The sequence below is a fragment of the Rhamphochromis longiceps genome, linkage group LG1 (genome assembly GCF_057381845.1).
Source record: "Rhamphochromis longiceps isolate RC_006_pf linkage group LG1, R_longiceps_female_GT1.1, whole genome shotgun sequence".
NCBI lineage: Eukaryota > Metazoa > Chordata > Actinopteri > Cichliformes > Cichlidae > Rhamphochromis > Rhamphochromis longiceps.
The window spans coordinates 16,704,469-16,729,740 of NC_140557.1; the positions used below are offsets into that span (position 1 = coordinate 16,704,469).

Genomic DNA, 25,272 nt, shown 5'->3' on the forward strand with positions numbered 1-25,272 from the left:
TGTGCTGTCTTTCAGTCCAGCTTTGTCCAGCCACTGGTAGAATTTCTGGATGTCAGCCACTTCATCTATCTGCTGGTGGTACATACCGTGCAGGGGCCTGTCCTTCCATGATGGTTCCTCCTCTTCCTCCTCTTTCTTGAGTTTCTGCTGCCTGAGGAATTCACTGAGCACGGAGTCGGTTGGAGCCATCCTCCTGATGTATTCATGGACGTTGGCTGTCTCATTCTGGACTGTGGTGCTGACACTCACCAGTCCCCGGCCTCCTTCGTTCCGCTTAGCATATAGCTTCAGGGTGCTGGACTCGGGGTGAACCCCTCCATGCATGATCAGGAGCTTCCTGGTCTTGATGTCACTGGCTTCTATCGCCTCCTTTGGCCAGCTTATTACCCCAGCAGGGTACCTGATCACCAGCAGGGCGTAGGTGTTGATAGCCCGGATCTTGTTCTTACCGTTCAGCTGACTCCTCAGGACTTGCCTGACCCTCTGCAGCTACTTGGTGGTTGCAGCTTTCCTAGCAGCCTCTTCATGGTTCCAATTTGCCTGTGGGATCCCCAGGTGCTTGTAACTGTCCTCTATGTCTGCAATGTTGCCTTCTGTTAGCTCGGCCGCTATGATGCCTGACAGAAGCGTCCATGTGGTACTAAGGCAGGTTATTGGTCGGTAGTTGGATGGGAGCGGTCCCTTTGGGGGTCCTTGAAGATCAGGTCTGTCTGGCCTTCGGTTAGCCATTCCGGGTGTCTCTCGTCAACTAGCAGCTGGTTCATCTGTGCTGCCAGACACTCATGGAGTGCAGTCAGCTTCTTCAGCCAGTAGGTGTGAACCATGTCAGGGCCTGGTGCTGTCCAATTCTTCATACTGGAGACCCTTTCTTGGATGTCTCCCACTGTGATGGTTACTGGACTCTGTTCAGGGAGGTTGCTGTGGTCTGCTCTTAGATCCACTAGCCACTGAGCATTGTTGTTACGGGTCGTGTCCTTCTCCCATCAGGGAGAAGTATTGCTCCGTCTCCAGCCTTGGTGATGCTGTTCTCATATTGTTCCCCTGCCACTGAGAGTACACCTTGGCTCATTCTGTGGAGAACAACTGGTTCATTCTCCTGCCTTCTATCTCTCTGTTGTACATCTTCAATCAGCTGGCCAAGGCTGTGAGTCTTTGCTTAGCAGTTTCCAAGGCTTCGGGTATGGACCTTAATCTCTGCATCTTTTCAACTTGGCTGTTAATAATGGATACACAGAGATTGTTGAGGCGTGGCTCAGGGGAGGGTAGAGAAGGAAAAGGGAGGAGTCAGACGATAAATGATAGGTAAGGTTAGAATGAAAGGCTAAGGGAAAAAAGTGAAGGACACAAATCTTCACTGTTGTCCATATTCTTATGACCATGTGTCCTTGTAGCATTTCTGTCTTCTCAAGTAATGTTTTCAAATATATGCCAAATACCAACACAGTACATGATATTTAATTTTGTTTACTGGAAAGAAATCTTTTTGTTCTTTTCATGGAACCCAGTTCCTTCCCAGAGCACCTTAAAAAATATCTTGCAGGTTTCACACTAGAGTTTTACTTATCTTAAAATGATTGTCAGCTCTTCATTATGTAGCAGACGTTTGCCTTCCAGAGAGGTTCTGTACAGGAGACCCCAACACAAAGTAGGCTTTTAACTTTTTTATTAAACAAAGTTTTCCGGAGATGAGTCAACTTACCTGTTCAAAAGGTGATCAGAATAGATGCATCAAAATTATTATTTGACCACGGTTGATACTTCGATTTGATCCTTCTTTTAAACACTATTTTTTTTAAAAACTTGCAAGACATTAAAAGACTAAACTCTTACTGATGATTTCAACTTTATGATCTTCAAATTCACAATCAAAACTCAAATGATAGAACTATTTCTGCAACAATATCTCTTATTCGCCCATCTTTCACTGCACCGTCTTCTGATTTCCCAAGAGGCAATCTCAGTAACAGAAACTTTTATCTGGAGTTCCAACAACAAACCATGAGTATTTGATTCGTTTGTTACATATTGCTAATTAGCAGGTTACTTTAAATACTTTAAATGGATGTATCTGGATGGGTAAAGTTGCTGACATCTTAGCACTCTCCCCTTTTGTCCAAATATGATCACCTCTGTGTGTGTACAACATGATGACAGTCATAGCACCTCAATCAACACCTCACAACCTTCACAAACACTGTTATGGAAGCTATCTTTTGCATATTTTCCATGTATTTACTCTGGGTTTTCTATAGGAAGAAAGATATCAAACATTCATGAGTAAAAAAATGTCAGTGTGGGAGCGTGTATAAGTGGGCAGAAAACATCTCCTGAAGACGTGAATTTTGTAATTATATTTTCATAATTTTAGGCAGACTAGAGGGTGTTTCATCTGAAGGGCAGAAAGAGGGATCTTTTTCCCTTGCCTATCCTCACATAAACTGGAACAAAAGTATTGTAAATCCAGTCAGTTAGACTTAAATGCTGACACTGTCTAGTCGTAGTCTAGTGGCCCTAGTGGAGTGGTTTGTGGTGCTGTCAGCATTTCACAGGGCATTACTGCTCCCTCATTCCCGGGGAAAAACAGTGCGCTCGCACACAGAGAGAGAAAGATGGTCAGCCAAATGGAATACTTTCATTGATCAGTTGTCATGACAGCCCGCTGATTCTCTGCATAATAATACACTGTGTGTGTATGCGTGTGTGTAGAGTCTCCCGCAGCTTTTTCACTTTTGGTCCATCTAAAAAAAAAAAAAAGAAGTACCCTTCAGTCCTTCTTCAAGCACTTTTTCATGTACAAGTCGCCCATGCGCACACACTCACAAATGTCATTCAGTGAATCTCGGCCACCTGGATGCGTGTGCATGTATGTGTGTGTATGTGTGTGTAAGCTCAGTGGGCTTGCAACGTTTTGCTGGTAGGAAGGTAGATAATGAACCAAGAAGTCCACACACACACACACACACACACACACACACACACACACACACACACACACACACGCACACACATACAAACATTCACCCCTCTGTCTCCTCTTCTTTTGCTCTCTATCCCTCTCCCACCCCTTTGTTGCCATGGTAACCGCTCTGGGGCAGGCTCCTGCGGAAGTTTCCTCAAATGTCTGCACTGACACACACGCACACACACGCACACACACACACACAGATACACTCCTACCGATGCTATTTGATAAGGGCCTGCTGCTGTCAAACTTATTAAGGATGTGTTTAACCTTTATTGTGTTGGGAATACATAACCAAAAGTCATTGTGTTACCTTCACATATTTTTAAGCACGTCTCAGAAGCTGCTGTCGACATCGAAAAAGTTCAGGCTTTATCATTGTACTAGCTGTCAATTCTAAAATGAGCTTTTGTGTATGACAAAAAGACATTAGAGCTTTTGTGACTTAATCTTGTGAATTATATATCCATCAAATTAATCTCTATAATTATAAAAAGCCAACCTGCTCAGACACACTATTTTGGGGTAAACAAACAACTTATAAACTTGGGTAAACTTGTGTGTTTGTTGTGATGTTGTTTTATAATCAGTTTGTTCATGTCAAGATAAAGGTCACATACAGGTGAATGAGGAAGACAGGAAAGGCTTCCTGGAGATACTGCAGTTGAAGCTTAGCAGAGAGCACAGGGAAAATAAAACGATTTTAGTTGGCCATAAGATGAACGACTATAAGGACAAACATTGATTTTCCATGTCTGCGTAAAACTTTTAGAACTGATGACAACATGTGTGTCTGTGTGCTCAAGTCCAAAACACATGAATGGACCCAGAGAGCGAGAAGACGAAATAACAGTTTTGTTCATTTCATTGATTGTTACAGCGGTTGGACTTACCACTTGTCCAGAACCAATGATCCCAGCTAATGGAATTAAAACTGGAGACAGATATATGGTCAATGAGGTGGTGGCATTCAGTTGTGAACCTGGTTACACTCTGCAGGTAATGAACACACTCACACAAACTGACCATTAGACAAATGTTCAAAAATATTTTTACCCTGGTGTCATATAGTAGGTCATGGGTTCTCATGTATTTATTTAGGAGTATTAAAACATTAGATGCTTATTAAATATGAATTTTCCGGTTTTGAAAAATGCGATTGTTATGCCTTTGCTTCCACTTCCTTTAAAAAAAACTTTTTTTTTCTTTTTACAAAAAAAGGAAAAAGAATACAGTTACCTGGTGAAGATATATCAGCATTCCTTACACTTACATATTTTTTAACAAGTTTAACCACTGTGTGATTACTTTCAGGGTCACTCTCACATTTCCTGCATGCCCGGGACAGTGCGTCGATGGAACTACCCACCCCCTCTATGCATAGGTAACGCGCTCAAATGCAAATACACTGCACCACTGGCTAAATTGTGTTACGAGTGAGCGATTCAGTTTGGAAGAAAATATGTCCTACTGGTGTATCAAAGTGACATAAGTACTCAGGCACACTGGATATGTTTACTTATGTGTGTGTGTGTATGTGTGTGTGTGTTATTTGTACCCTTTATGCAATAGTGTTGTGTAACCTTGATGTTTGCATGGAGACTTAAATAATTCAGTCCTTGGTAAAAGATCTCAGAAGCCAGTTCCAGTTAAACTCGACTTGACATGTCAGGACCAGCTTTCCAGACCTGCTTTACCTATTTCTGTAAGAGATATTTGCATCAACCCTTTTATGTCCAAAAATGTCCATAGAAAAGGATGCCATAACAAGGCTCTTACTTAAAAAGATATGTATTATTCACCACTGCGGCTGATGAATTTACAGAATTTTGTGAACAACACATCACTTGAACTTCACTGTCGAAGCAGTGATCTTTAAACTATGTTGTTCAGTGTTAACAGTGTGTTTGTTTTCCCTGTGGTTTCAGCTCGTTGTGGTGGGGTGCTGACTGAAATGAGTGGTGTCATCCTTAGTCCAGGTTTCCCTGGCAACTACCCCGGCAACCTGGACTGCACCTGGCAAATCACCCTGCCAACTGGATATGGTAAGTAGTATGGATGTAAGAGCATTCCTAAAAAATAGGTGTCACTTTCAGTACATCTGCTGGCTAAGTTGTTTGTAGCACAGAATATGCAGCAGATTTATATCTATATATTTGTTTGCTATGTGCTGGTAAATACAGGAACTGGAAATTTTAGGGGGACGTAGTATTTATTATTTTGTGTGTATGATATACATTTGCAAAAAGTGTAATAGATTATGTAAATAAAAAAAAGAAAACCTGGGCAATAAATGTACAGTTGTATTTTTGATGCAAGTTATTATGTACAAAAAACACAATAAAATAGTCAAAAAATATTGCAGTGAAAATAGACAAAAAATATTTCAAACCATGTAAACGTACTGCACTCGATTAGTAAACGTGCACCATGTGTGTATGCTGTGTGCACATTATGCAAGTAAAGTAAAGCTCTTCTTAGTATTGAAATAATGTACTATCAGGTCTTTTATATAGTCGTTTATAGCATGTGTCTTTATAATTTGCATTACAGGAGCTCATATTCAGTTCCAAAACTTCTCTTCAGAAGACAACCATGACTTCCTAGAAGTCAGGGCTGGTCCACAGCACAGCTCATCCCTTATTGGTCAGTTTACTGGCTCACAGCTCCCACCCCCTTTACTGAGCACTACCCACCTGACGATCATCCACTTCTACAGTGACCACTCAGAGAACCGGCCAGGATTCAAACTGACCTATCAGGGTGAGTTGATGGGTGGTTTTTCTCTTTTTAGATCTCTTTTGTTTGTTTGTTTTGGTTTGGGTTTTTTTTAGTCAATACAGTCTTTACAGATATCAGACCCTGAATTATTATTGCAGGCATCTACAGTCCCTCAAGGGTCACTATGATAACAGACCTGTGTTGAAATGAGTCCCATTGTTTAGTTTGTCCAAATTTATTCAATGCAATGATTCATAAAAATGGTCTGCTCAAATGCTCTGAATAAATTAATATCCCAAACCTAGTAGCCACAGTGCAAAGCTTTCACAACTCCAAGAAAGAAAGTATTGCTATGAGGTTTTGAGCTTTGATCCATGAATGAGTCATGCTAAAGACTTAAAAACCTCATGGCTTTCCTCTCATCATTAAAAATGATGGATTGTTAGTAAGCCCCTGTGAGAGACTGGCATCTTGTCCAGCAGGCTTTACTTGTAGCCCTAAGTGCTTCACTTCAAAGACACAAGAGATGCACTGTGGGCCTATATGCCAGCATAACTAGAACAAGGCTTATTCAATTTCAAATAAGCAAACTCAAAATCATGTGCGCATGAATGTGAGTTCCCTTTTTTCCTCCGATTTGGAAGTCCTCTAGCACTGCAGTCAGTATCACTGTTATCCCGCTGTTGTTTGTAGAGGATGCAGACAAGCCTCCTCACGTGGAGTTGCACCAGATGCTTTTTTTAACAGTTCTTTGATGAGAAGATGCAATGCAGACAGAGGTCCACAACACCACCTCCAACCTCGGTGCATGCTTTCTCAATATTACGTACACACTCTGGTTTTGTATTCAAGGGCATAACATGTTTACAGTTTAAAAAGGCTTAATAGCTGCAAGCAAATTATTAAAAGCTGAGTTGGATAAGCACTCTATGCCAAAAAAATCAGTGTGAATACATACATACACATTTCAACTCAAATGTCGCTTATAAAAGCTTAAGGGAGTTCTTATTCCAGTTTTAGGTTTTGGCACGCTGACATTGCTGCACCTTTTAAGTACACTTTTGTACATAGAAAGTTTAAATGTTGCCCTGGGAATCTGCTGGAACCACATTCTTGGCTGTAGTTTCATTGCTGCGAGTAATACTCCTTCCAAGTGCACATCTTTTGGCCTTCATTTTCCACAATCACCATAGTTCTTTATTACCTCCATGAATTTCTGTGGTGTCATATCCTTTCATATTCACTCATCTCATTGTTGCTCTCTTATGAGAGATCTGCGTCTATCACATCTTTCTGTCTCTTCTGTTCTATTTCTGCAATGATCTGTTAACCTTATTAGCTTTTGTTTAGCTAGGATCAGCTGTATTATTTGTTGCATGTCCTGCTTGGACTTGAGGTCTTGCACTGTGAACATCCCGCCCCTCAAATGCATGTTAAGCCATTCTTTCCTACCTTGTACAGCCTGCTGCTACCAGCATAGACCACACCCAAGAGCATTTTGCACAATCTGCATTGTGGATGCTGTCTAGTGCAGCAGACACAATTTGTATTGACCAGGTGCTGAATGCTTGTTCTAGTGTTTTTAGGTGCTGCCTTTCTCTCTAGCCTTTTGTAACAATTGGGATTCCGATATCAGCCACCTCTGCTCTCTGTCAGCGGCACATTTAATGAAGGAGCTTGACTTGCCATGACACTCACGCAGAGTGAGAACTGCCCTAAATATACCTGTGGTACTGACATTTCCTCAGGCAAGTGCTAGCATGCCGTGTATACCTTTGCCCGATAACTGTGTAGGAGGAGATCACATCTATTGATGTTGCTGCATTAGCTATTACTTGTTGTCTCTGTGGGTCAGAGATTCTTTTCAGTTTATCTCAAATCCATTACCGGTAGACAGAAAATTTTAAAAATGTAAGAAACTTGGAAAAATAAATGACTTTTTTCTTCCCCAGCTTCACATATCTCTACCTACCTCACATATATCTCTTATCTCTATCTGTAGGCTACCAACTTCAAAACTGCCATGATCCATTTCCTTTTGCAAACGGTGACATCATCAACAATGATTACAGCGCTGGGCAATCTATAACTTTTCAGTGCTACCCTGGTTATGTTTTGATTGGACACACAGTGCTAACATGCCTGCATGGTATCAACCGGAAGTGGAACCACCCATTTCCACGATGTGAGGGTAAGAATAAGTCATAGCTTCTTGATATATTAGTATTTTGGAAAATATAAATACTTTTAAATTGGTTTTAAAAATAAAGATGTATTTAAAATGTGGAGGTCGTATAGTAGAAAGTTTATTTCATGCTGTTACACCCTTACCAAACAAGCAGTTGCAATTTCTAATGTAGACATTTAGAAAATGAAAAAAATTTTTCTTTCACCGGTATCACAAGTTGACATTGTAAACAATTAATTAGTAAGTCACTTATGTCACTTGGAACATTTACTGGATAAATTATTTGTAAAATTATTATTCTGTCACTTCTGTCGCTTCTTGTTCCAGACTATTAATTACATTCCTCAGTGTTTGGTGTTCAGCAGTCATTCTTGACTTCAGTTTTTTAGCATTTTAGAAAAAGTGAAAATTATGTTATAATTCTGCTTTTTACAGCTCCTTGTGGCTATAATGTCACAGCTGAAAATGGGACCATCTACTCACCTCAGTACCCAAATGAATATCCAAACTCCCAAGATTGCAGCTGGCTCATCACTGTTCCCCACGGACATGGAGTTTATATAAATTTTACCTTACTGCAGACAGAACCCGTCACCGATTACATTGCTGTCTGGTAAGTCTGGGTACAGTTATGGCTTAATATTCATAAAAACACACGCAGACATATACTACACACGCAGAAATGAAGAAGTGTTATTTAATGTCTCATGCATGCAGGGATTGAATCGTTGATGGGTAAGTCTTGAGTGTAGTTTCACTCTGTCTACTCTCTGCACATTAATGAGAATACACCAAAAATGTATCAACTTTTACTAAGATTATGCATTCAGTTGTCTGTCTCACACACATTCACACATTCTCCTCATATTTTAGGGCTATATATTGAATTTTATCCCTGGTATTGATCATCTTTTATTCATTTTTACTTTTCTATTTTCTCTAACGTTAATTATACATAAACTTTATCGTATATGTTCATATGCAGAGACCATACACTATAACCTAGATAATAAAGTACATACGCACACATACACTGTGCTATGTAATGCATACGCAGACTCTTCAGCAGTAATAATAGGATTCAGTGTGGAGGTAAGTGTAATACGGGGTGTATGAGAGCAATGCATTTACAATGGGACCACTGACCAATTCAATCTAACTCAGTACCAAGGCCATACGCAGACTCAGAGAGGGCTCGGGAACTCTGGAAGTAATCATGAGATTCAGTTGGGAGTGGGAAATGTAATGAAAAGAGTGGCAGAGCTGGGTTCACAAATCTAACAAGACTCAGCTGGATCTGAAGCGCCTGGGTCAAGAGAAAATTTCACCTAATATGCATTAATTTTCCTGAATAATAACAGTAGATTTAAACAGTAGATTTATGAGGAAGGAAATTAAGATCCAGCAGATTTTGGTTTTAGCTATACTTGGTGCTTAGGTGAGGTCAGGCTTTACATTTCAGGCTCTAGAGTCAAGCTCTAGGGAGCAAGCATCAGAAATGTAGGCGGTGGGAAAGTAATACATTTACAGTGGGTGACTACTCGCTTTCAATCTCGCCAGCTAAAAGAACCATGGATTCTGCTATGGAGAGGCGTTATGTTGAATTATTTTGCAGTTGCAAATTGATTTCAGTGATTTATGTGTTTTTGGGACATTTCACAGGGAACAAAATTATAAAATCACATTCATAGATTGTAGGGAACCAAAAGAACTCGGTTATTTGAGATTAGTTCACACATAATAGCTCAATGTAGCTATATCTCAGACACATGAATATATTTGGAAGTGACCTGGGGCTAACACTGAGGAGCACAGTGCTTTTCTCATACCCAGTGGGATGCTATCTACCTTCCAGGGTCTTAGACAGCTTAAGAGCACCTAATCCAAAGGTCTACTGCATTATATGCATGTAAATAGAGTCTACTGGCATTAATACTTATCACTTCAAACATCCTCTTATAAAAATGTTTCTTCCTTAATATTCTTTTTGACTTTTCGACTTACCCAGACAAAAACGAATATGCTTTTCATGTGGAAAATTGAAGCGATTTAACAGGAACAGTGGGTTTTACAGTGAATTACCAGACTACATTAAATTTACTATATGAACTCAGGCCTGCTGAATTTTTTTCTTTAATGATGGAGTTTGTATTTGAAATACTTTTAATTATATGCATCAGCGGTGAACTGTTAATAAAACAGGATAACTGACGTTATCTAATTGAACTCATAAGAGCATAAGATCGCAGCCACAGGTTTTATAATGATTTGGGACTACTTGGATGCTCTAATTCAGTCGGATAGAAAGTGGAATAAGACGATGTTTGTGCTGCTGAAAACGGGTCACACTAAATATGAAAAAACAAACTTGCTCTCAGTTTAAAAGAAATTACTGTACTGAAAATGAAAGGGCTTTCAAAAAATGTCCTTTTTTACGTAGTAAATAGTACAGTATAAATGCTAATGAAATGGCCAAAATTGGACTTGGGAGTGGTGCATTCACAGAACCTTTCTTTGATTCAGACTGAGCAACAAATTGCTGCCGTTAGTAGAAGCTCACAATCACCAGTTGCATTTATAGTTAAGTCAGAGATCTACCTGTTACGCACGAAAACCCCCAGAATGCACTTGCACTGATGTGATCGTTAATTACTACTGGCTGCTCTTTGCAGTCACGCTGATTTCCTTTTCCCCTGTTTTGGCCTGTCATTACTCAAACTTGTTACAAATGTCTTTTGAATGCTCTTTATCTTGGTGTGTTTGCATCATATCGCAGTGATCCGTGTTTGCTGGTTTCTGTCCTGTACACCCCTGGGGTTTATGTGACAGCAGCTGCATCCAGATGTCAGGGACTAAAGCCAAACAGCCTCTGTGGTCTTCCACTTGTTGTGTTTGGCTGTATGCCAAATACCACTGCTAACAGTGGGCATCAGATCTAACATCAGAGCAACACAGTACAGTAGTTAATGGTGCTGGACACTCAATAAAAAAAGCAGTATTTCTTTATATACTTTAAACAAAATAATACTGGCAATATTTTATGCATTTTAGATGCTTTGTGTCACATTCAATATATCCCTGTGGTGGATGAGAATGAAATTTAGAATAATGTCGGTAAATAATTCAGATTTTATTCTCAGCTCAGAATAATAATTATACATTATCAGCATTCAATCAATATCAATGCAATATTTTGATATGCTCGGGGGGGAAAGTGGATTCTGAAATGTTATAACGTCTGAAATGTTATAAACTGAAATGATATCTAGAAAGATTAAGATAATAACCTGGCTTCAGAATGTAATCATCATTTTGCACCTGGAATCTCCAGATATCCTAAACTGTAAAATGCCCTCACCACAAAACAGCTCCTTTCCAAACTGCCCTTTGAAAGTATTCTGAAGATCAGGGTGTGGCTGCTGGGCTGGAGTCAGCATGCAACATCTGCTTTAACATCAGTCTGGATTCTTGGCCTAGCTTTGCATTAGCATGTTGTCTTTGCACACGCTTGCAAAGAGCAGACGTTCTGTTAGAAGGGGGTCGTTTCAGTCCTGGATGCACATTCCACTTTACAACAAAAACAACTTTTGAGGTTTTTCTGTTTTCTTTTCTATCTACCTGGCGTGCAGATAACTGAGGAACCATTGTAACGCAAGTGTCGACATGACTGTAACTGTAATGTAATTACAGAATTTAGTATGGTAACATCTTACAGTACTTACTACATTACTGAAAAATGTCATGAGATTACAGTAACGCATTACATACAACAAATCTCGGTTGACGAATGGGAAAGGGAGGTCAACAGGAGGTCAGAAGCAGAGATGAGTAGTCAGGCATCCAGCCTCTGTTTCTGCCTGTTCATGTTTCTAAAGTAAAATCACTGTGGAGATCGCTTTGAAGTTGTTTTGAAGTTTGGGCTGTTTTTCAATTTTGCTTTGTGTTTTCTGCTTTCTGTTCTTACCTAAAAGTAAGATCGTGTATGTGTCCATATTGGGGAAGGAATTTGTGCTGTTGTGTAGGAGTGTGGCCTATAGGTTTATATTGCTGGTAATTATGTGGCAAGGCCATTTTACGGTACTTAAGCAATTAAGTAATGTACTGTATTACTTTTAAGTTATGAGTAATGTGTAATAAATTACCTTTTTTGAGTAACAACCCCAACATCAATCGAAAATGAGTTATTTAAACTTATTTTGAAATTATGCTGAAATAGCTATAATATGATTATGCACAAATATTATATCACCTCCCTCTTCTGTTCATCATCATGTGTAAAATTCTTCCCGTGTATTATTATGCTTCGTGTGCCTTTGAAGACAAACAAGTATGGTTTGTGAAAAACATAACCATGAAAAAATGAAGCTTTGATGGTTTGAATATCCACAAGTGCTTCATCTACCCACATCTAATCATCATGCACAATGACAAATGTCTGATGTCTTCTGGAGCCACATGCCTTTATTCAGTGTAATCAAGCCACATTACAATTAATTTGTCGAGCTGTTTGTTTCTCCTTTTTTCCCCCACCTCAAATTGATAGAAGACATATTTGGCCGCAGATTGTAACTAGGTTGATATTTTTGGAACAGTAACTGCCTACTCTCTAAATGAAGCCAAACAAAAACAGAGTAATAGCCACCGTACTCTCATTAGCCAAACTGGTCCTGGCACTGGTCCTGGCTCCTGTTTTTATTTCTTACTAATACGATGCAGAGGTGCAGAATGATGGATGAGTGATGATTGATGGAGGGGTGCAGTGATCAACACTGTCACCTCGCAGTAAAAAAGCCCTTGGGATAGAATCCCTGTGCTTGCTTGCCTTCCACAGTCCAAAGGCATGCATGTGTTTGAATGTGAGCATGCGTGGCTGTCTGTCTTTCTGTGTTAGCCCTGCAATGGACGGGTGGCCTGTGCTGTCCAAGGTGTACCCTACCTTTCTCCACAGTGACAGCTGGGGTAGGCTCCAGCCCAGCTCCAGTGACTCCAAATCTGATGTGCCATTTGGATTTGTTAGGTGCATGTCAGCCCCTGTCACTCTAATTACATATCTTCTCAATACCATCCTTTTCTCGGCTGCACTGTAATTTTGTCAGTCACACGTATTACAAAGTGCACAGCAGATGAGCAGTGCAAACTCTTAATAAATCTGATTTATTGTATTTTTTAACCTTCATTTCCAAAAGCAATGCTTACTTAGAATATGTGGCAGAGCTTCTCATTCTTTGTTCCCGACCATGTTGTTACACCAAGTGGGGTTTTTTGGTCTTCTTCACATAAGTATTTGACTTTGCATTACTAGCTTTATTAAATTGCTTTTATAGATGTATAGTTTTCTTTTGATTCACCGAATTAAATGTCACTAGCAAAACTTTTTTCTCTACAGTTTCAGACTTTTTGCCCTTTTTCAATTATAAATTATAAATAGAGCTCTGAAATACATCCATGTGTTAATAAATAGGAGAGAAAATGTCTTTTGGGCTAAGAAAGGTATTGCTATTGGGTTTGTGTGTTTTTCAGTGAGTAAAAATAGAGTCTAGAAATTCTAACAGTTTTAATTCAAATGACCCATATAGCACATTTTGATCTTCCAAATGAGCTCCAACACCTTCAGAAGACCTTGAATTATTGAGGAGCCAAGAGATCCCAGGCACTCTTCATGAATTAAAATTTTAAAACCCTTGTTTAATCCAATGGCATGTTCATTAAAAACCTAAAACTGGGCATTTAGGAGTGTTAGAAAATGTAACCTTTCAACAACATTCAATATTTAATGAGTGAAGTTAAGCCTTTAATCTGTGGGTTTTGTTCAACGAACTTGTTTGAAATGGGTGATAAAAACAAAGAAAAGAAGAAAAAAATATTCTTGCAGCCACTTTAGTAGACTAATGTGGACATTCCAGACACATATGTTTTATGTGTCGCGGTCGTGGCTCAAGAGTTGGGAGGTCGCCTTGTAATCGGAAGGTTGCCAGTTCGAGCCCCGGCTTGGACAGTCTCGGTCGTTGTGTCCTTGGGCAAGACACTTCACCCGTTGCCTACTGGTGGTGGTCAGAGGGCCCGGTGGCGCCAGTGTCCGGCAGCCTCGCCTCTGTCAGTGCGCCCCAGGGTGGCTGTGGCTACAATGTAGCTTGCCATCACCAGTGTATGAATGTGTGCGTGAATGGGTGGATGACTGGATATGTAAAGCGCTTTGGGGTCCTTAGGGACTAGTAAAGTGCTATATAAATACAGGCCATTTACCATTTACCATGTTATTACCAAATTCTGTTTTTTGTTTCATTTGTTTAAATGCAGTCAGCAGAAGGAAATCACTCTACAACTAGCAATTCATAACAGTTTGAAAGTGATTTTAAGTCCTTGCCCTTCTTTGGAGATGCAGCAATTCACTTGTATTTTTATTTTTATTCCTATTTATCCTATTTATCCCCTTCGTATATTTTATTTATATTTGTCTCTGTATTTTTATATATATATATGTATGTATATGTATGTGTATATGTATATGTATATGTATGTGTATATGTATATGTATATGTATGTGTATGTATATATATGTATGTGTATGTATATATATGTGTGTATATATATATATATATATGTATATATATATGTATATATATATGTATATGTATGTATATATGTGTATATATGTATATATGTGTATATGTGTATATATGTATATATATATGTATATGTATGTATATGTATGTATATATGTATATATGTGTATATATGTATATATGTGTATATGTGTATGTATATATGTATATATATGTATATGTATATATATGTATATATATATGTATATATAACTAACTTCTGTCGGTGCTGTGCTTTTTGGAAACCGAATTTCCCAGAGGAACCCGCCCGAGGGATTAATAAAGTTCTATCTTATCTTATCTTATCTTAAATGTACTTTTGTAGGTAATTCTACATTTATAAAAATATATATTGAGATGAGGTGTGGATCAATTTTTGCAGGCATGTCAGTGCTCTAGCAGCTGAATACAAAATAAACAACTAAACTACCTACTACTACTAATCATCTAAAAATGTGATTTTGTAACAACAAATTTTGAACAGAATATGAACTTCACATGCGCTATATTAAGAATCATTAATACAAGGAGTGAAACTAATTCACCATAGTTCAAACTGTGTTACCTTTCAGCATGTGCAATGTGACACTTGGTTCCTCTTCTTGCCGGTCAATAGTTTTTAATGTATCCATGTCTTGAGCTTTCCCATCAACTGTTGCTCTCTTTCTATTTAGGGACGGCCCAGATACATCCAGTCCTCAGCTGGGAGTTTTCAGTGGTAACACTGCACTAGAGACAGCCTACAGTACTAGCCCGAAGGTCCTGATTCGCTTTCATTCAGACTTTTCAACTGGAGGCTTCTTCATTCTGAACTTCCATGGTAATTTAAAGCAAATGGCTTATTTCTACATGTTATCTACATTTTCTTGTAGTCTTAGAATTAACAGTGAATAGCTTCGTAACATTAAGTCATAGGCCTTTCAAGATTAAACAACTACCGGGCCATCTTTATTTGACTCTTTTTCATTAGTTTCTATTACTTCTTACTATTATTATTATTTTTTAAATAGTGTTAGTTTACTATCTCATGTTATGTTTTTACTTCAACAAAGGCATAACTGTGGGTTCTTCTTTTCCTCCAACAGTTCAAAGATATGCATGTTAGGCAATGGGTGATTCTAAATTGACTGTAGGTATGCATATGAGCATAAATGGTTTTCTGTCAGTTTGCTAGCCATGATTAATGAGTGACCTGTGCATGGTGAACCCTGCCTCTCAGCCATTATCTGATGGAATAGTCCCCTTTGACCCTAGTTGGAATAGTAGATTAAAAAATTGATAGACATATGGAAGACATTTGAAACCCTAGTTTCATTTTGGTGAAATGTGACCAGCCTCTGAGCAAAGTGCACTTATTTTAGTCAAATACCCTATAACTAAATCTAAGAGTTTGTTCTAAGGAAAAATATATTCATATACTATCTTCATTTTGTCAGGGGAGTTTATAAAAACAAGTCCTATCCAGGCAGTTATAAAGGCAGTTATTTTATAGCATTACAGGTAATTTGACTGTAAAATAAGTTGTGGCCCGTGGTACTTTACTTAACCCAAATTAAAGCTGAACATCTGCAAGTCATTGACATCTTGATTGTTCAATGTAAAATCCACAGTGGTAGAGTACAAAGGCAAAAGTAAAAAAAATTTGATCCAAATATGTTTGGATGATAATCACACTTGAATCCAAGAGTGTTCTGGAACTCTGGATTATGAAGATTTGAGAGTCGGGCTAATTGCTTATATTTCTTTTCATCATATGCTCTATTCTAGGGTTTTTTAAGAAAGTGATCTAGATATGCATCCAAATTAGAATTCCCTTACATGGAGCTTTAATGCTCTGCCAAGCTTTTTGAAATTGAGCTTGGTAATCTTGCTGACAGAAACTAAACATATACTGGTAAATTATAAGGTTTTCTTACCTATTATTCTTACCTATTACCTTTTATAGGCAAGGTCTAATTTTTAGAGAGGGGTGAAAGTGTAAGGAAAGGTGCTGCAGTGATCTACAGTAAGAGAAAAATAACATGATTTTCGTAATATTGCACCAGGTAAATGTGTTTAAGACAACTCCTCAATAGTGAGTACGTTAACCCCTTTTTTCATCTCTTCTCTTTAGCGTACCGTCTTAAGAAATGCCCTCCTCCCCCTGTTGTGGAGAATGCAGAGATGATCTATGAAGATGAGGATTTCCAAATAGGTAATAGACATGATTAATAATCATTGGTTTTGATACGGGGAAAAAATGTTGGCTAAAATTTGCAAAAAACACAACAACTATAACAGAATAACCTGCAAAACTCTTTTATTGAAAACAAGTCGGCTGAACCTGCATTCATGCATGACAAATTTGCTTAATTTAGCACGATTTTTTAAATTATATCGTTTGTTACATTCTTCAGAATTAAAAAGGATCATCAGCCTTATCTAATGTGGTACATCATAAGATCAAAATGAAAAACTACCTGATCAGGCTTGTAGTAGGTCATTATTCTGCTGATTGATTACTTCATTAATCTGCCACATTACTTTGCAAATGCATTATCTAAATATAGCAGGCCCATGCTTATCTGTCACGGTATTTTTTTTCTTTTGCTTTATTAGTGGTACAGAGGCACTTGTTCATAAAATCCATTCAGTGTACCTCTATGTATCGGTGTCTTAGAAGCAAATATTATAAAAATAATAGTGACACATTTGCAAAGAAAATTATTTTGTACACAATATTTTAAAGCTGTTGCAATTGCCATGTAGTGTATTAGAAAGACAGTCTCACTGGATAGCCCCTGGTTCAAAGGACTTCTTGTGGGATGCTTGCCATAACTGTTCAATAGGGTTGAGGTCAGGGGAATGTGAAACAAAGTTTATCTAAGCCAGCAATCCTTCAGATCCATCATGGTGTAGTATGAGTCGAAGATGCAAACCAGAGGGTGTAGCATATCTTTGAAGAGTGGAGTGCGACTTCTCCTTGGTCATGACTTGTCAATGCCAGTTCCAGAGCAGGCAAAGCACCTGCAGACTTGAATATTCCCACCACACAAATGTCATGTAAAATGTAGACCACCTCACACATAAAGCCTTGTTGGACGTGGGCAAGAATCTGCCCTCATGCTTAGACAAAACGACTAGCCAGTGTATATGTTGTTTGCTGACTGGACATTTATCTGCACTGAAATGGCATTTCTGTCAGGTAACAAAAGGAGGTCACTTTTTTAGGCAAACACCTGGTCATGGTTTGGATAAAGCTATTTACAAAGGCCTCTTGATTTTATATGCAATTTTCCAGGCCTATGTAAATAAATAAACTTTTTCCCCCCATGTTTCATAGAAATGATAGTGTTTTAGGCGGGACCCTGTTATATGTACTACTATCAATCTTTTCATAAACATGCATTTTGGTATAAATGATTGCTTGTCAAGTTTTTTCTTTTCTCTCAGCCCTGTTTTGTGTGTGTGATTTGTGAAAAGCAGCTTGCTTATGGTGACCTTTTAGATCAACAGGGCTGTAATTTAAAAAAAGAAAAGAAAAAAGAAACAGTGATAATAGTCATACTTCATACCTCCTCCGTATAGAGCAACATGAAAAAAGTGCCAAACCTGAGCCCACCACAAGTGAAGCCAATTTGGGCTTGTTTGGCGTAATTATATGCACAAATATTAAACCTCTCAGACTGTTTGACTGCAGGTGAATTTTACATTCACAAAACCTGCCAGAGTGAATTTCCTTAGAGAGCACTAGCTTTGTTATTGATGTGCTACCAAATTCCAGAATTGTTGAACATTCTCAAGAAAATAATGTGCTTGTTTATTCTGTTTTAAATTGGTCTTATGCTGTGAGGCACTATACGTCTCCTGGAAGTGCGAAGCATGCATTACATCACCCGGTAGATTTACAACACTTTAAGATGGAAAACCTTTCTTGTTTTTCTTTGGAAGGCAAAAGAAGCAACATTAATCTGGTGCTCGCTTCTTAAAAAATACAAATCATAAAATGTCAGAGTTTTTTCCCAAAGTTCATAAAGATAGACTCTTTCAAGCCTTAATGTAATACGCTCCATTTAGAGGGCTGTTGATTGTGGAAATTGTTGTTCCTTCTCTCATCACTCCTTATTTTCTGTAAAGCGATCCTCTTCTCTTGAAATCCAGTGAAACGGGAGGGCATAAAATCTTCACTCTTCATTTGATGCAAATATGTACTCATTTCAGGAAAAGGCGATTTTCGACTAGTCTTCCAACATTAGTCATTTTAGTAATAACAAAATAAGAAGCTCTTCTTTGAAGGGATATACATAGAGATACATTGCGACTTGGCAATTATTTTAAAGATTTGTAGAAAGTCAGTGTGTCATCTGTATTAGTAGTCGATTGCGTCTGTTTAGAGTATTTAATATAGTCTTTTATGTACTTATTATTATCCTTTAGATTGGGGTTACAAATAATGTTGTTTCTTAAAAACAGTTGTGAACCTATCAGTTGAAATTTTATGGTCAAAGTTTTCTTTTCTTTGCCTGCCTCGTGTAATAAATTAACAGAATTTATAATGATATATATGTATGTTATATAATATAATTTTCCAATTTTAGGTGATATTGTGAAGTATCGCTGTTTACCTGGATACACACTGCTTGGAAAGGCAGAGCTTATGTGTAAACTCAACTCTCATTTGCTCTTTGAAACCCCGCCCCCAACATGTCAAGGTAAGGCATATTTTACAGAAATGATCTATCCTAATATGTTATTATCCTCAGTGTATAGTTGGTTTCTCTTAGGTTAGCATGTATATGGTAAAAAGAATACCGTATACGTTTTTAAAATGGTTGGTAGTTCTTCGCTTTCTGCACATTTTAGGAACTGTCAAAAACAAAGCAAACCAGACGTTACTGTTGTTGGGTTTTTTTTGCCTATGGAAGAGAATTTACTGTGCACTGACAAGGGACAGATTAAAATAAGAAGTCAAAATCAATACAGCAAAAGCTGAGATATCCTGACATGTAATTCGCCACAAGCTCCAGAATCGACAGATCCTGGCTTTCCATTATTCAACTTCAACTGTCTTTTTGCAAGATCATTCCTGCCTAGTCAACACCCACATTTTCTAGGCTCCCAATTTTGTTGACAAATTTCTATCCACAGCCACAGGATGTATCCTGCAGCTGCTCTAAGTGGTACCCCATGTGAATACTAAACCTATATGGATGTTTAAAGGCAGTTGTGGCTTCCTTTATTTCGTAGTCTTGAAAATGAGTCATGGTTTTGAAAATGAGTCCTATTTAAAAGTGTAAAATTAATTACTGCTTATATTTATCCCACTATTTTATGTACTAGTACTACTACTACTACTGCTAGCAGTAGCAGAAATATTTCCACTGGCATTGTATAAGTATGTTAAGAATCAGAATGAGCAACTTAGTATCTCTTGCTATCTCTATGCTTCTAAAATATATCTCTTCCATAAAAGACATGTTGCTTCTCCAGTCACATCTCCAAAACTTTAATTATTGTTGTGTAATTATTACATTTGGAGTCAAAACATATAACCCAGCTGCATAAAAGAAGCTCAGCATCATTCTCAGAGAGTTGTCATGTTTCATGTAGGTTAATGCAGGATATCACTAATTGAAAAACAGTCTCACAGTAATACAACTTTTCGAAAAATCAAACTGATATGAAGCATTGTGGCAAAGTTACTTAAATTTTAAGTATTCAAATGTTAATGGTTAGGCTGTAGTTGAACCACACTGACTCTAATGCCGTCAGTCTCTCTAGGAGAGTCTTAGGATTGTGCATTGAAACTGAAAATTAGCTAAAAAGTATGTAGCGGCTTTTTATTTTAGCCAGTTTCTCATATATTCCAACAATGGGCATAATAATTCCGTAACACAGTAGTTCATTGTTGGCATGTTGGTTTTGTGAGTAAAGATTCCTCAAAAAAAAAATGTTACATGTTCAGATCTGCTAAGACAACTGGTAATTCTATGAGACACACAAAAAAATATTGATTTTTATTATTTGAGAAAATGAGTTTCTTTCCTTCTATAGCCGAGTGTTAAAGAAACACATGGCTTTCCTCCATCATGTGAAACTCCTTTTCCTCTATATAAAAAAAAGAAAAGAAAGCAGTATTCTTATAACAGGAATTCTAATAAAAATCTCTCTTAGAGGATCTAGCGCTCCTTTTGTGTTTAATCCTGTTAAGGAAACAAACAACATACAGAAAGATTGAAAGAGTTCTGCAGTTATTTTGCTCAAGACTAATAAATGGACCATTTTTAAAGGATGAATCAGTGGGCATGCGGCCGTTAGGTTTCACATATGCTGACATTTTAAACTGTTACGTGACTACCACGCATCTAAAGCAAGAATCAAGGCTGTATTTATTATTCTTAATTCTTTTTACATTTTTGATTGCTTTAACTGGCTTTTTGGTAACCCCTTCAGCCCAGTGCCCAGCCAACGAGGAACGGTTTTCATCCTCGGGTGTGATACTGAGCCCTGGGTTTCCTAGCAATTATCCAAACAGCCAGACATGCTCCTGGTTGCTGCGCATGATTCCAGGTACAGTGTGTATCCTGTCTGTCTGTCTGTCTATGGGGTTACACATGTGTGTTGGAATAATCTTGTGACTGAAGACTTACCATCTGCATTTAGATGCAACCAAAGAGACTGATCTCTTTACAGCGAGGACAAAAATTTGAAATTTAACACACAGCTTGAGTGAAATGACACTCAAGCTGTGTGTTATTTACTTAACCTTAACCTGCTTTATTCTTGAACCTGATAGACCTCTGTGTCTGCATTTGGTCTTTCAGCCTAAATATGCATACATTTGCATACGGCTCTGCATGTGTTTGTGCATTTGCTATACACTATGTGTTGCATGTTACAGTACATTTGCACTTGGCAGTAAATGATTGCTTCCCCCCCCTCAGGTTACACCATCAATATCTATGTGGAGATGTTCCACAGCGAGAAGCAGTTTGATGAACTGGAGATTTTTGATGGTAAACAATCCTTTCCTACATTTGTTACATCTTCACACACACGCATACTCAGATCCAGCTTTAATTTATGTTTTCTTGTTCAAAATACCAACAGTTCCGTTAATAAGATACATAATACTTAATTCTCATTTGGGGTGTTAGGAATTTACCCCACAGGACTTCCAAGTAGGTTATGGAGCAGGAAATTTGTGTACAGAGTAGATAGTGCGCTCTGTGTATAATTTTGTGGCTTTTGGTGCAGTGTATATTAAGAACTTTATGAAGCTATATTAGAATAATTTGACTAGTGACAGTTAAAAATGTTCATTTTTATACCAATAAACATTATAACAAGCTACCCAAACACATTTTTTAAATGCATATTTTACTGGATCTCTAAATGGGTTAACACATTTGCACGCAAGTTCTCCCTCTCTATTAATCTTGCGTGGTCAAAACAAATGTAAGCTCCCTCTGATATTTCTGAGATTAATGACATCACAGAGGAAGCATCAGTGACCGGGTTGTTTTCTAATCTATTGAAGCATTACTGAACAGTAGACTATTTGGAGAATGCTGTTCAGCTACTATAGTATTTAAAAGTGTCTTTTATAAACAAAATCAAACGCAGACACCGTTCAAGTAATCTGGAGGTAGCAAGTCACTTCTTGAACTTGGTAATTGTGTGTACCTCACATCTAAGAAATTTCATTGCCGCTTTACTTTAGGCTATTTTTCATCTGGAGATATGCATGGAGACTCGTATCTAAGTTTAACTAAGTTTAACTTTATCACATTTTTCCTACTATCATCGCTACGTTTCTTTGCAACAGATACTTAAATGACAAAATAGCGTATTGTCTAAACAGGCACGTCTATAAAAATCAATCACTTATTGTACATGGCTCTGAACTAAATTACTTGTTTCATTAGGATCTTCCGGACAAAGCCCACTGCTTGTTGCGCTAAGTGGTAACCATTCCTCTCAACTGAACTTCACATCAAAGACAAACCAACTCTATCTACGATGGTCCACTGACCACGCAACCAACAAGAGAGGATTCAAGATACGGTACTCAGGTACATCTGGTATCTTCTGAATTATTGATATTATTATTTGATTGAAATAGAATGTCCTTGTGCGTTAGATGTATGCCCAGTTTCCAATGTGAGTTTTCTGGAAGGGGCTGCTCTCTTATTCTGCTTTTAAAAACAGTACCTAGAAGTCTGTGTGACCCCCTGTGTTAAAACTGTTTTTGACTACTAAATTAGCTGCTCTGTTCTCCTTTAGTGAATAACCATCCCTAATGCTTTTCTTAATAATGAAAGTAATTCATCACGGTTGTAGGTGGGTGAGCAATGATTATTTAGAAAACATTATTTTTGAATGCATCATGCTACTTATGAACAAAAGAGAATTAGTAACTCTAATTTGTTAATTTGTCAGATTGAGCGAATTAAATCTGTAGTGGCTTGCCAAAACTGTGAGGTTGTGTTGGCTTTTTTAGATTTGGGTTGTAAGCTAGTTCACCACCTAATCATTTTAACTTGTTAAGAATTCGTTAAAGACAATCCCCCAATCTTAGTCATAGAAAAAATAATTTATAGTGACACTAATCCTATTTGGGTTTAGAAGGAGTAAGTCACAAGGCCTGTTTCCTGGCTCTGTGTACTGAAGGGAAAAAAATAAATGTGATATATTTTAGTCTTTGGGTTATATCTGCAAAACAGCCTTAAGTAACAGAATTGTCTTTCCCCGTGGTGTCTTATTGCATCGACAACAGCATCTCTAAAGAAAACAAAAAAATGATGGGTGGGATTTTTCACTTACTATACATTATTAATGATCTGGAGCTTTAAATTGAAACTGAACATATCTATAGTACAGTTTGTATCATAAATATATGTTTAGAAATGTCTTCTTCTTTGACATGCTGGCATGCTTATGGCTAGGGGGCAGGAAATGTATTATACCTGTGAGGATCCTCAGAAGTATATACTGTAAATGTGTGTTGGCAGATGGAGTAAGCTGCAATAATCACTGTTATGCTTTTTTCTTATTATTCTTTGTGGACCCAGTGTATTGTTTGGCTGTGAAATTAACCCTGCATCATTTTTATTAATTGTATGGCATCTATTTATCATCGGACCATCCTGAAAGCTGGGATCACTTTTATATATATTTAATAGTTTCACTTGTTAAGATTCACTTGGAAATTCTTGACCCATCTTTCTCTCTCGCGCTCTCTCTACTTTGTTGTTTTTGCCTTAATGCATAAAGGGAGCATTCTGTTCAGGCTGTAAACAAGTATGGTAGTTAGTAAACTTTAAAGAAGTTGTCAGCAGTGGTAGTAGGATAAATAATATATGTCTCAGCATGTCTTCACAGCACATGTGAGAGCAGAGCCATTCCAATTTTTCAAATAAACAATTAAGGTGACGTATTCATCAGCTAAAACTACTACAAATGGAGCTAAAGTCTCAATATGCAATGCAGTTAATGTTAGAGGAATGGTATAAACACTAGAGTAAAACACAATAACAACATCAAGGTGGAAGCAGTTAAAATAAGTCTAAATGAAAGCTCTGGAAAATTCGACAGACAAATGGAATTATTGTAGACACATAAGAAGGCGTAAGAATAGATTTCAGTGTTGATATAGACCAAGACCAAGTCAAGGACTCTCTGCTCTGTACTTGGACAAGAGCAGCCTTCGTCAGAATGGTTTAAAAAATTGTAGTTATGAGTAAACTCATGGAGCTGGATACAATAAGCAGGGATGATTGCTGGACTTCTCAGAAGGATTTGGCATTTAGATAAACCCACTTGTCAAGACAGTAAGGTTATCGGTGTTAGTTGGCCTATTAATTGGCAGTTAAAGGTTTGGTGAAGCTATTTGCTTGGGCAAGAGTTGGATTTAAAGTCAGCTTGTAGATACATTAGGGTAAAAGATGGTGTCACCTGTTAGAAAGCTCTGTTTTAATGGCAGAGTATAACAGAGAACAACAAAAAAAGATACTGACCACAAAGCCTCAATATTATTGGGCTTCCACAGGAATATTTGCTCAACCTTTGGTAGAATTGTGTTTATTGGCATCTCATTAGCTGATGACTATTTGGTAAAATAAATAATAGCAGAACTGACACTTTGTAGATAGATTTTTGTCTCTCCGTGGTTCATGACCCTGTGTTTGAAGATAAAAACTCTTCCTCTACTGACTATGCTGGTTATTACTGCTTACTTATATATGCGCAATTCAAACATTATATTGTCTGATGGGAACTATGACAGAAAAAAGGAAAGGAAAATCATATGAAGTACCCTTTAAACTTTCCTGTGACTAAAACTTCCAGAGATCTTCAGTAATAAACAACAACTGATACTCTGATGTGCTGGTCTTGAGATAAAATATTATCCGAATGGAGCCTGTGTCCCTTTATTGAAATTATACACACTGAGATATAAAGGAGGACCCTAAATGAATAATGATTATGTTACAGAGAAATGCTATGATAGGATGATAAGATCTGAAATGGTGAATAAAAGGGAACAGATGACATATGACACTTCTAGGAAAGAAAGATTTACAGACTCTGTTGTCCTGATCAGAGTGGGAATGTCATTCCACTAATGTGAAGCCAAGAGGGAGGAGAGCCAAGATCAGGTGAAGCAGTGACCACATCAGACAGAGAAGTGAGAGCCAAGCGGCCCTTGAGTGCCGTGTTCTAGCTACTGTTTAGAGTGTTATTCATGCTCTACCACACTCGCACTCTGCTCTAAGATGACAAAACACTGCACTATAGTAAGTGCAATATCTTCTTCT

General features: G+C 37.9%; 1 protein-coding gene across 2 annotated transcripts in view; it reads left to right on the plus strand.

Annotated features, from left to right (window-relative positions):
* Positions 1-25,272, plus strand: part of LOC146678517 (CUB and sushi domain-containing protein 1-like) — a 479,448-nt gene that overhangs the window by 410,821 nt on the left and 43,355 nt on the right. For both annotated transcript variants that reach the window (XM_085400429.1, XM_085400436.1), the window contains exons 40-51: positions 3,843-3,961; positions 4,277-4,346; positions 4,891-5,007; positions 5,516-5,725; positions 7,686-7,874; positions 8,307-8,484; positions 15,148-15,293; positions 16,587-16,667; positions 19,051-19,164; positions 20,906-21,022; positions 21,397-21,468; positions 22,381-22,527. In XM_085400429.1, the coding sequence (XP_085256555.1) occupies positions 3,843-3,961; positions 4,277-4,346; positions 4,891-5,007; positions 5,516-5,725; positions 7,686-7,874; positions 8,307-8,484; positions 15,148-15,293; positions 16,587-16,667; positions 19,051-19,164; positions 20,906-21,022; positions 21,397-21,468; positions 22,381-22,527 (1,560 nt within the window). The remainder of the gene's footprint in view (positions 1-3,842; positions 3,962-4,276; positions 4,347-4,890; positions 5,008-5,515; positions 5,726-7,685; positions 7,875-8,306; positions 8,485-15,147; positions 15,294-16,586; positions 16,668-19,050; positions 19,165-20,905; positions 21,023-21,396; positions 21,469-22,380; positions 22,528-25,272) is intronic.